The following is a 12841-nucleotide window of genomic DNA, read 5'->3' as shown; positions in this document are numbered from 1 at the left end:
TAATATAAAGGGTAAAAATAGGAGTTATATATTTATATACTTTTATGGGTTAGATTAATATGTGTGGAAATGAAGGAGAGAGAAGGAGAAGGGGAAGATGAGGAGGGAGATGAGAAGAAGGAAAGAAGGGAAAGATGAGAGGAGAGGAGAGAAAGGAGAGGTATTGTACTACTATTGTATGGAGATTTGTTTAGCTGTTGAGGTGTTTGAGGGTTTTGAGTGTGAGGTGAGTTGGATTTGGATTGGATTGATAAACTCGATCTGATTTAATCTGAACTGATATTTAATCTGACACTCCATAAGATAGACCAAACTCAACAGAAAAAACACAAAACCGAATAATCCAAGATCGATTTAATCAAAAACGAGTCAGACAAAAAGAATTGGATTATATTGCTGGGATAGTTGTATAGTATTCTTGACAAGAAGATGGAGAGATGAAGAGATGAAGAAGGTGAGGATATTTATGATGATGATGTGTGGAAGTTGGGAATGTTGTAGCGTTGAAATTTGAAGTTTGAGGGTAGGGGATAGGGGGTAGGGGTCAGAATGAGGATGCGGGATATGATATATATGAAATAATGGTTATATTATGTGATATTACCCTCTTGGGAAATTAAGTACAGTGGTAAAAGGGAAGAGGAGTGGAGTAGATGTACATTATAGAAAGGGGGAGGGAAGGGAAGCGAAAAGAAAAGAAAAGAAAAAAGGAGGGGATGGGTTTATGGATGCTGAAGAGAGATGTTATATTGTAATGTATTACGTAGTAGATGGGCTAATAGAGATGTGTATGAGGTATAGTTATTGTTATTGTGGTTGTTTTTATAGAGATATGGGTGTGTGTGTGAGAAATTGAAAAGTGTGAAATGGATTGTAGATGGTGAATTGTGGATTATAGAGGATTTAAATCTATAATTATATATAAACCATACAAACACAAATACTGACCACAAATATCCAGCCGCACCTCTTCCCGCCCCCAAATCAGATAATCAGAGGCAGAGTAACATCTAAAATCTATCAAGTTGGGTCCAGCTATTCTATTGGATCTATTGAATGCCCGACGTACAGGAATATAAAACACTTGCATATGATATCTTACTTAGGACCCTTCTTTTACAATCTTACTTTCACGATCATAACCCTGCAGCGATATATCCATATACGAATACTTTCGCAACAATCTCGTTGAAAAATCTATCAAAATGAGTAGGTTTCAAAATAGCAACCCTCCCTCGAATGCTGAGAGAGCAGATCTAGCATATTGTATTTGTGCTGTAGTCGGTACGCTAGATTAGGGATGTCTTCATGGTGGTTTAGATTTTGATTATCTCGCAGGACTGTGCAATCGCTTAAAAGGAATAGATAGATAGAATGAAGAAGATAGTTCACTTCTCTGCAACATGCGAAGTATAGCAATTACGTCGAGGGATATAGATGACCGGAAACAAGCATAAGAAGCTCGAAAACATCTTGTGCTTCTTTAAAACGCCTTTGTTTTTCGAGTTGATCTAATCGCAAGGCCTGAGACAGTACACCTAGGTAGGGAAAATGTACATCAAGCTCTTCTAGCGATGGGTAAGGAGACTTTACTACTTTGCCATAGAGAAACTACGCCTAGAATATTATGAAATTTAATTGTCAACGTGTTAGAATTGTCTTTAATAGAGAACCTTTATGCTCGATAGAAAGAATCACAACAGCCATTAGGTCCTTCCTCTGGTCCATCTTCCCCAATATTCACAGCAGAAAACATACTTTGAATGGACGAGGGTATTTGTGACATGAACGATAAGCGATATGGAAAGAATTAGCTGGACACCCAAGTATCAAGGAAATGTAAGGCGAGCCGCCTTTGTTTCCTGATCCAAAATAGGGGTTGGCTTGAACGTTGTTCTATATCCACGCCCGTACAATAGCGATCCTGCGTCAAAGTGCCAAAAATAGGCCTTGCTATCCGAGAAAGATACGCCTACCCTTCCCCTCCCCTGTTTGTTCCATAATCTACCCCCCCCACCTCTAGACTTTCTTTACGCTCTAGAAATGGTAACTGATCCAAAGTTCTAATACTCAAATGGGCACGATACACATTGAGACAAATAGCCGATGTCACAAGGGGTAGTTTTAATGGATGCCAAAGCAGAGCGTGTGCCACAACTACTTCCTGAAAGATAACAGAAAATCGATCCCCTATTTAATATCGGTGTAAGATAACATGAATCCAAGAAACTTTTTCATTAATTTACCTTCTCCCCCACAAGTTAAAGAGATGAATATTGCTCAATCTCACATGCAGAGGTTGATGCATCGGTATCGCTGTTACCGGTACCACTATCTGAGATATCTAGTAAGTTTCATACAGGACACTTTTCATATATTACCTACATTTCCTGCAGAACTCGGTATCCTATTGCTACGATCCGCGGCAACTGTTCTATGATTCGACGAGAGATACCTCAACCAGCTCCGCTTGGATTCTCGAGTCCGTCAAGAAGCCTGTGATGTAGTGGCTCTCATTTCTTAAGGCTTATCACCCAGAACACGGCTGGGTGAGGATTGACCTAGCCCATACTCAAACCCTCCTTATCGGCAACGATTTGTTTTTGTGTTCCCCGATCATTGTCGATGATTCCCCGTCCAAACAAAAGACAGTACCCCTAATAATCGCTAAGCATGGTCTCCACATTATTCATTTGACATATAAATATCGATAAATGGACCGAAAACAAATGTATCTCTGCCATGGCATCTTCCACGCTATACTCCACAGAAACCACAGACCTCAATACTTCCCGGAACCAAAATGTTGAATTGCAAGACGACGCTTACCATCTGATGCAGTACCAAGATGGGAGGTTGGGTGTTACCTATGTTGGCGATTCTTAGTCTTCAATCTTGCGATTGTGGATCTGGGACAGCGTTTAGGTTTAGGCCTACCCCCACATCATTGCTCACCACCTACAAATCCACCTATAAAACTTCAAATAATACGTAATCCGCCCTTTCCTTGACTTCGCAGACTCGAGGAGTCTGAACAGCGTGGCAGGTCGCGGCGCGGGGCCCCTCACGCGGGCTGTATTGATTTCAGACTGCCCCCTTTGAACCAGGGTTCGGAGACGAGCGTCAAGATCACTGTATGTAGTAATATAACTCTATGCGTAGTTAGTAATGACAAAGATCGTTGGTAACTATATGTTTGACCAATTTTAGATTCGATATTTCGTTTAACGAAACAAATTGCGAAGGGAAGCTTCTTGAGACGAGAGATCAAGCGCAGGCGCGAAAAAACAAGAGTCCGTGTCAGAGGACTTAGGGCATCTCAATCGTTGAAGCATGCCCTGTGATTACACGAGCAATGGATGATAGAGGCTCAAAATCTCAAAAAATCTCATACAAGATTTCGACCCAGGCAAAGCTTCGACAACCTTCTCCAATGCTACAGGGGGTTTATCATCGAAGGACTGTCTGTAGGTAAAACTCTCAAGACAGATGAATTGCTTCAAGATGGTGTACATGAGAGTGACATTGGTGACACTGCCATCAAGAAACAGGGTTGTGATTTGCGACCGTACGATAGGTCGAGATGGGTACGTGATCAAATTTCGGTCGTGAAATAATGGACTGGAAGTGCATTTAAATTCTTTCAAAGATGGTAATGCGAGGAATGCGAGGATATCATCGGACGTGAAAAAGGCATCTAATCATGTGTGCTGTGAGGCACGCTCTGATGAAGTTCTAAGGAGTGTATTACCATGCCAATCCCACCCGATGGAAAGCTTGGTGATGGGAGATAATGGAGAGTTTGAGATTCTTGTTACGAAGAATAGTGACAATACTTCGACCAAACATCTGAAGAAGTGAGGGTCCAGGTTCTCTGCTAGCACCATTCAACCACGCTGGTAAATCGACGTTTTCGGCGCAGGTTGCCTTGAGGAGCACAAGAACCACGAACATCCAGTACGAATCATGTTCTCGTTTACTTTAGGACGAAGCGAGAGATTGCAAGTCATGCCCTTCTTTCACAAGACTGTAAATATCAAGATCGAGGAACAATGACTCTTGCACAGATGATCTCCGAAGACGTGGGCGAGAGAAATCAGATAATGCTCGACGCGCATTCATATCACTACGCCTGATGAGGGAAGCAATATTATCGTTCGCGTAGAGGACAAAATGCTTCATCTAATACACCTGCGGTTGAATATTTCATGTTATATTTTCTTGTTGCAAAATTAGTCTTTGCAACATCTTATTTACCATAAAATACCAAAAGTTTCAATGACAGGGTAAAACCGAGAGTAGTAGCCACGTACTGACTGATCAGGTGGTGGCTGGAAGGTTTTATGAGTTGATACATCCTGCCCTTTCAACCTAAAGTACTGACATCGACCTAATGTAGTGTGGATCTAAGAGGGTATCAGAATAAATGTTCCTCGAAGAGATATGAAGAAGTGAAAAAGTAAAGATGACCTTGAGATATCTACCAGAACCCTATGCATCAATTCGACTGATTCTCTCTTTTCTTTCTTGAATCGGGAAATCTATTTCGGAAGTATCGTGGAATTCCCCAATAGATTATATCCTCGCCTTCGAACGTATATGAATACTAGTGATTCTAAGTCCATGATGCAAGCGCATAGATATTACAGAGATATCCTCCTCGAATAATACCGTCTCTATTGGTATTTTCAACTTTCCATACGCTAAGACTGCAATGCCATTTTTGTCGACATGATCATTTTTAATAATGTTTCAATTCGATTAGGCTTCATAATAACCGTTTCGGCGAAAATGGCATTGTATTTGAATTGCACTGCCAGTAAATTTGCTGTAATTTAAAGGCCTAAAATACTTGGTGGTAGTCAGTAAAATGTCATCTAGAAACTCACATCAGTGAAAATAGCCAATTGGTTGACATTCGAAGTATTAGCAGAAATAATTCCTTCAAACCAGTTTATAGCGACTCAAAAGTGATCTCTATATCACGCTGCTCCCACATAGTTAGATCTAATTAGATCGTCGTTCCAGAAAGAAGTTACTAAAAATGACAACAGTAATCACTTCGAGTCACCGAGAGAAACCAATACCAATGAAGTTCTGTAACAAATGTTAACACTTCGCTTTTCCGAATTTCTCCAATTTTGCACGATCTTGCGAGGGAGTCTGAGGCACAGGCTTGCGAACGTGGAGATGAGCACTTTAAGACATCCTATAAATCACCTGTGGCTGCTTTGGTGTGCATAACTTGACTTTGTAGGATTATATATACCTAATCCGATACTATGAAGCGTTCGATACAGGAAAGCTAGGTGGCTACGTGCTGTCTTGATAGCCCACAAGTTGATGACTATTCGCTCAAGTGACGCGTGACAATCAAGGTCTTGTGAGCAGAAAGCTTAATCTTCTAGGTTATACTGTAGATTGAATCTGGGTATGCAGTGAAGAAATGGAGTAGGAAGTTTTGCCCATCAGAAAGTTCTAACGACTCTAGTGTCTTCGACCTCTTTAGGTGAATGTTCATTCACTACAACATTGAGAAATGCGTGAATATCTCATGTCACATCGGCAGTGTGGGATGGACATTTGCACCGTATTTCTTCTTACGAAAATTGAGGAAACAGCTGAACACAGGTATTTTGGACACGAATCTCAACCTAGACCTAATCCGTTTCCGCTTTTTGGTCTCCAGTGGCGATTTAAATGTCATAGAGACACGTGACGTTCTTGCCCGTTATCTAGGAAAATACGGAGCACCACCAAATGTGATATCTGCAGCCTTGTAAGTTGGATTTCAACTTGTTCTGGGCTCAAATACCACTGGAAGAACACCACTAAGCTAACAATGCCATAGTGGTATGACAGAAACCTGTGTTGGATCTATCTATAATCTCGATTGCCCGAGATACGATGTTCAGAATACGCAGCATTTCTGTTCTCTTAGCCGCTGCATCTCAGGAATAGAGATGCGAGTTACAGTCACTCAGGCTGGCGATGAAAGTGTCGAGGCCTCAGCAAACGAACTTGGCCTTCTTGAAGTTCGTGGACCTAACGTATTAAAGTGCTATTTCAACAATAAGTCCGCTACAACAGCTTCCTTCACTCCAGATGGCTAGTTTAGGACGGGAGACCACGCCAGGATTGATCGAGCTGGAATGCTCCATCTGGTAGGGAGAATAAACGATACCATGAACATCAATGGTGTTAACCATCTCCCGAACGAGCTAGAGGCTGCCATCGAAGAGTAAGTACGGTTTCATATCACATCTGCCAATCATGCTCTGTTCAGCTCTCATTAATCTAGATAAAGATTGAAGCTGACTTTGCGAAAATAAAGGTTTGAAATTGAGGGTGTGACACCGAGTTACGCGATATGCTTTTCCTTCCGTCCACTTGGTGCGGAATCAGAGAAAGTCGAAGTTGTGTACTTGCCCTTCTTTGGACCTCAAGATGTCGATCCTCGAATTGCAGCTCGAGACGCCATAATTCAAGTCACAATGTTACAAACTGGCTCTCGACCTTCAGTTCTGCCATTGAACGATAATTTGCTGCAGAAAACGACACTTGGAAAACTCTCTCGCGCCAAAACCAGAATTGCGTTTGAATGTGGTGACTATAAGCAATGCCTGGACTTTGATAAGATGCAGATCGAAATATGTAACTCATCTCGTACGCAACAACCTTGTACTGAGAGCGAATGCATTATTCATGAAGTATTTTGCGAGGATCTAGATCTCCACCCACAATAGTTAGGCGTCAATACACATATTTTTGAGATTGGTATTACCTCCATCCATTTAATCTGATTAAAACAGAAACTTCAGAGCCGCTTTTCCATCCCAGAGATTCCTGTTCGTATAATGATGCAAATTTGACCGTTCGAGAGCCAGCCACAGCTCTGGACAATTTCAGTAAACCACGAAACTGTGAACCAATCATGGCACTTCAAAATAATGCAAGAAAAGCCTCTCTATGGCTCTTTCACCCAGAAGTAAATAATATCTCCCCCATGATCCTGCTGATTCGAAGTATCATGTACGCATGAAAGCCTAGAGGGAAGATCATGGTATGGTGCTTGCAATATAATCAACTCAACGGGATTTCAATAGGATTGTTAGCACAGCTAGTCATCGACGCATTTGGAAGTAAGTAGTATGGTCATTTGTGAAAAAGGTGCTCCTACAGCATAAGTCCTTCACCCTGCAAGCGAGATATTACTGATTATGAATCGATCACGCTCCTGAAAAGCTACTCAGATTCAGGAGTTCTTTATCGTCGAAAAGCCTGCTCGAACAATGTTCTACGTCGGTTTGCCGCAGTTGTTTCAATATCCAGATGAAACAAGACTTCATGAAAATACTCCGTGGGTACAGATATGGTTTCATTCCGTTCAATGGCATTTGGTGCTTCTTGCTGAACAACATAATCAGAATCATCAACTTCAAGCCATCTTCCAGCCACAGCACGACGAAGCCGAAGAGATTTCTAGGCTTCTAGCTCTGATACAGACTCAACCTCGAGCTCTTCGTCTAGTTCAGCTAACGATGAGGATTTGGACATGCTCAAGGTATTCACCTCTTTGTTGTCTGCCGCTAATTTGAAATATTAATTTTAGGACCAGAATGTCATATTTCTTGGATTGAAACCAATTTAAACATATTATTTTTGAGACTGGATTTACACTTTCCTCCAAGACCTACTTAGCAGATTATAATTTTGAGGTCAGAATAGTATATCCTGTCATTCAAAAACTGTGATAGTAACACAGTATATACTTGAGACCCGGATAACATAAAAAATAATAAAGCGAGACCGGAACAATACCGTATGATGCCCTAAATAGCATTTATATTGAACTTAATGGTTTATAGGTAGGGGAGCTCAACCTAATAAGAATTAGCACTGTCAACTGTGTAGTGCGTATTCTATCAAAAGCTATGTACAATAGAGTTGACTATACGAGGGCCTGTTTTTATTGAATGCCGGGTCCGTGCACCAGTAAGAAAATATCGATAATAAGATTCTCTAGTTTTTAATAATTAAATAATAAATCAAATATTCAATGTAAATTATTAGAAATACTTTTAATAGATTAAGAAGATAATAAAGTATTATAAAATCGATAAAATAGGGAGTTTTTTAATGAACGTTGTATTATTATATTAATTTGTATATGAGACAATAATTTATTCAAGATTGATATTTTCGCTTACAGAAAGTCGGTATTCTTTAGAAACAGGCCCTCGTATTAATCGTTTGATTACCTAATACGCCTAATGCTCTCAGCGCGCTTTCTACAACTCAACATCGAGCATCGAACTTCATCCCACCAGCACATATCACATCCAAACAACATCTTCTCCCAATTTTTCACTTCCAATTATGTAAATTCCAAGAAAGTTAGAGATACATATTCCCATCTCATCCCCTCCCTTTAGATCAATATGCAAAAAGCCGAAGATTCGCCTAGTAGTTAGTTTTAGAGTCTCTCCTATTCACTAGGTACTGTGTGAAACTTATTTCTTTCTAGACTAAAATATTAGAAAGTCACCAGAGATTTGGTAATCATAGCTCATCATGGACAATTTATTCTCTAAACTTTAGTGATTGTAAAAGTAAGTTCGTAAATTACATCCGTCTTGTATCCCAAATAAATACATTTATTAAAAACTACTCGCATCTCATCAAATCAATAAATACAAAAATATAATAACCAACCACAAACCTATAACTTCGCCCTCTCAATCTCCTTCCTAGCCCTTCCATTTACTCTCCCCTTAATCTCAAAGTACTCTCTAACTTTCTCTCTCGCAACCTCAATTACACTCTCATCTTCAATCGTCGCCGGAACATTAACACTTTCCCCCCCCTCACCATGATATTCATTTTCCAACAATTCCCTCAAAACCCTCCTTAAAGTTTTGCCTAGAAAACCATCTCGTCAGTCACATTCAAACTTCACAACCCATCCCCTTTCCAACTCTAAGACGAGAAAAACTCACCACTTCGTGTTTTAGGAATCATATTTCTCCCCTGAATAATTCCTCCTAGACTAGCAATCGCCCCGATTTGTTTCCTCACCAGCCCCTGGATTTCTTTCTCCAAGTCTGCATGTGGAATTGCGGATACGGGATGAGTAGGCGTGGAAAGTGTTATGAATGCAAATGGCATATGTCCTTTGAGAGGATCAGGGATACCGACTACGCAGCATTCAGTTATGAGGGGATGTGTTGAGATTGCTTGTTCGATTGCACCTTTGTGGTATTAGCTTTGTTGATATGAATTTGTTGATGGTAGGTAAGTCGAATATTTGTGGAAGCGAAAAGAAAACAATTGAAAGAGGCAAGATGGGCGATCGAAAGAAATAAGAGACAAACCAGTGCTAAAACGATGAGCTGCCACATTGATAATATCATCACTTCGACTCATTACACTAACCCAACCTCCTTCATCTATAACACCCGCATCTCCCGTATCAATCCATTTCCCATCAAACCGCTTCATATATCCCTTATAGAATCTTTCTTCATCATTCCATAACGTTCTAAATCCTGTTGGTGCTAAAGGGATCCCAAGAACGATATTACCCATTGTCCCACGTGGAACTTCCTTGCCGTTATCATCTACGATGCGGACATCGAATCCCGGGAGAGGTTTACCAGCACTCCCAGGCTTGATGGGAAGGACTGGTGTGGTACCATGGGTATAAGTACGGGATAATGCGCTTTGAGGCGAGAGTGCAATTCCGGTCATAGGACTTCCTGATTCCGATGACCACCAATTATCAATTACATTAGCACCCTTTGCCGCATATTTTGTGAGAAGCTCTTGATACATGTTGACGATACTCGGTTCACTTCTTTCGCCAGCAAGGAATAACGCGCGGAAATTCTGAAGTCCACCCTTTTCTCCAATTTCCCTGAATAATTTATTTTCCGGATCGTCGCGACGGATAGCTCGAAGAGCTGTTGGTGCTGTAAAAAGGGTATTGACTTTATATTCATCGATGATCCTCCAAAATGTTCCCGCATTCGGTGTTCCTACTGGTTTTCCCTCAAAGAGGACAGTCGTGGCACCAGCTAAGAGTGGTGCGTATAAAATATATGAGTGACCAACTACCCACCCAATATCGGATGCGCAAAATATTACATCTCCAGGTCCATGAATACCAAATATATAACGAATAGATAGATTTAAGCCGACCGCGTGACCACCCGCTTCTCGTAATACACCTTTAGGTAAACCGGTTGTTCCAGATGTATAGATGATATAGAGACCATCTGTACTCTTTATAGGTACGCAATCTGCTTTGACTCCTCTGGAACCAGCACTTTTGACTAATCTTTGCCAATTCCTCTCGCCGTTTTCCTTATTGGGATTCTCCCATCGTAGTTGTTCGCGTTGCCATATAATAGTTTTACTGGGTTTATGAGATGAGAGGGCAATGGCTTCTCGGATGAACGGTTGATATGATAGAGGAGGTTTTGTTCCATCGATTCCACAAGAGGCTGTGAGAATAGCTACTGGCTTAGAGGCTTCAATTCGTTGCGCCAAGCTTGCTGGAGCAAATCCTCCAAATACGACGGCATGAATAGCACCGAGACGAGATATTGCGAGGGTACCTATGAGAGCTGCGGGAATCATGGGCACTGTAATTGATTAGCTATGGTTTCTTCGAATAAGTCAATTTCATACGTATGTCCTTGAAACTCACTGTAAACCAAAACTATATTCCCCTTCCCTACCCCCTCCTCTCTCAAAACCCCCGCGAAAACTTCCACCTCCTTCAACAAATTTTTATAGCTAATCTTCTCCTTACATCCTGTAACAGGACTATCCCATATAATCGCCGTTTCTTCCCCATTTCCTGCCAAAACATGTCTATCCACACAATTGTAACAAGTATTTATTTCTCCATCCCCAAACCATTCCCAATGTTTATGCGAAGTACCTGATTTCAACGTCTTTGTTTTCACAGTTAGGATTTGGGTTGGTGGCTTATGCCAGTGCAAATGGGAAGCTTGTTTCGCCCAGAAGGATTGGGGATCAGAGAGAGATTGAGATTGCACTTCGTCTTGGGGATGGAGGGGCATTTTTGACTGCGGATTGATTGATTAGATAGTAATTTGATGGTATAGGGAACTGAGAATTAATGGAGATGTACTGACGATCGAATGTGAGGTTGTCGTATTTCTGATCTCAAGCTACACGAACTGTATCCCATGTGCCTAGGTATCGTCTGATACACTCTCAAATATTGTACGAATTTATCTCAAATAACTAAATTACTTTGAGCAATTCGAAGTCAACAGTTGCAGTATCGAACAAAAGTCTCCAGTAAATCAACAAGTCGAGTATCGAGATTCAAACTGCGAGCTGAAAGAAAAAGAAAATATAAAGTGACATCAGAAATAAAACAAAACAAAACATACTTATCTCACTCATTCTTACATGCACACGTAAATCTCACATCCTACCTACCTACCACTTACCTTCTCATCTCGGTCTCGCAACGGATAACATCGGACTGATGGCTATACCTGCAAGAAGCTTAGTTGATATGCTGCTTATAGGGGAGAATAGTAAATCAATGATCATTGCTCCCCGGCCGAGTGAGATTTCGTAGATCCCCGCATCTAAGCTCTGAACTCTAATAGCCGAATTAGCTTTCCCCATTAACTTCTAAGCTCGGTCCAAGGCTTAATTCTGGATGAGTCAGCAATGATTTATTTTATTTTTCAAAAAGGGATCTAGCTCGAGTTTATTAGGTATTTTGGTAAGGATTCAGAGCAAAGCTCTCTTTTCATCTCTCGCAAGTGAAAATAAAGTAGTTAATTAGGTAAATACACATACATATATATGTATTTAGGCTGCGTCTCTTATTGGTAAACGGAATGATAACCAATATTTCAGCTGGTATCTAGCTTGGCGCCCATTCAACAAAAACTGGCTTAAGACAAAACTACTTCTAATGGAAGCGAATAGAGAAATCACAAAGTTGATCTATGCATTGTATTACTTATAGGAGAATAAGATTAATGTACATTTATTTTATGTAGAGATTGTATAATACTTTTCTCTATCGAGACTCTCACAATACCATCTCACGTGTATTGATCTATCTACCTTCTCTCCCACCTTCTTCCCACCTTCCCCAGCACCATATCTTATCCTCTCTCGTAATATTCCACTTCAACCCTCTCCACTGCTCTCCACACCTCCCTCCATATCCCACGAAAACACATTCTCCGACCCCCAACTTTTAGCATAGAACAGGGAGTACTGTAAGCATCCCATGCAAAGCCGTAGCTAAAAAAAAAACGAAAGTCAAGAAAGGGGTATCCGACTATCCTCCCACTTCAATACAAAGCGCAGAGGATATCCAACAAAAATTGTAGTGCCTATCAAAAACAGAAAAGACAAAAGTAGCTAAGTACGAGAAAGTAAAAAAGAGAAAAAGGAAAAAAGCCTGCTGGCTAGCAGAATATTGTAGAATATACAAAAACATTACTGGTAAATGTATCCCATCGATATCAATCGAGGCGATGTCTGTTGTGTTGGCGCGAGCCTGATGTTCCCACTTCTTGGACAAAGAAATTCCCCGGCTCCAGAAATGGCCATTTCCTTCCTGCCATAATCTCCTGATGCTCCTCAAGGTTCCAACTGGTTTCCCCATGCCAAGCCTTGTGAAGTTCATCCCTTTCCACCACCCATCCAACCCACCAGACCAAGCCGTTCCTACCCCATCCCATCCCAAACTCAAGAAAATGTAATGAATGTATAGGTAGCATCGTTTTAAAAAAATACAACCCGATAGTGTGATTTGCCCGTGTGAGTGACAAGA

At 40.9% G+C, this 12841-nt stretch overlaps 2 protein-coding genes across 2 annotated transcripts; one reads left to right on the top strand and one right to left on the bottom strand.

The window, feature by feature from the left end:
- Positions 1-5513: 5513 nt before the first annotated feature.
- On the top strand, positions 5514-6746 carry EAF02_006075 (uncharacterized protein; the record flags this gene model as incomplete). The annotated part of the gene is made up of 4 exons (XM_038902123.1): positions 5514-5779; positions 5852-6050; positions 6114-6241; positions 6335-6746. 4 exons carry the CDS (start codon positions 5514-5516, stop codon positions 6744-6746), a joined length of 1005 nt encoding a protein of 334 aa, XP_038758340.1.
- A 1976-nt stretch (positions 6747-8722) lies between these two features.
- EAF02_006074 (uncharacterized protein) lies at positions 8723-11090 on the bottom strand (the record flags this gene model as incomplete). The annotated part of the gene is made up of 4 exons (XM_038902122.1): positions 8723-8922; positions 9000-9251; positions 9375-10646; positions 10712-11090. The coding sequence occupies 4 exons, from the start codon at positions 11088-11090 to the stop codon at positions 8723-8725; spliced, it is 2103 nt and encodes a 700-aa protein (XP_038758339.1).
- Positions 11091-12841: the final 1751 nt, after the last annotated feature.

This window comes from Botrytis sinoallii (assembly GCF_014898435.1).
Source record: "Botrytis sinoallii strain Bc 23 chromosome Unknown BSIN_009, whole genome shotgun sequence".
Classification (NCBI taxonomy): Eukaryota; Fungi; Ascomycota; class Leotiomycetes; order Helotiales; family Sclerotiniaceae; genus Botrytis; species Botrytis sinoallii.
Note: the sequence above shows the minus strand (reverse complement) of the source record. Positions and strands in the feature narration are given on the sequence as shown.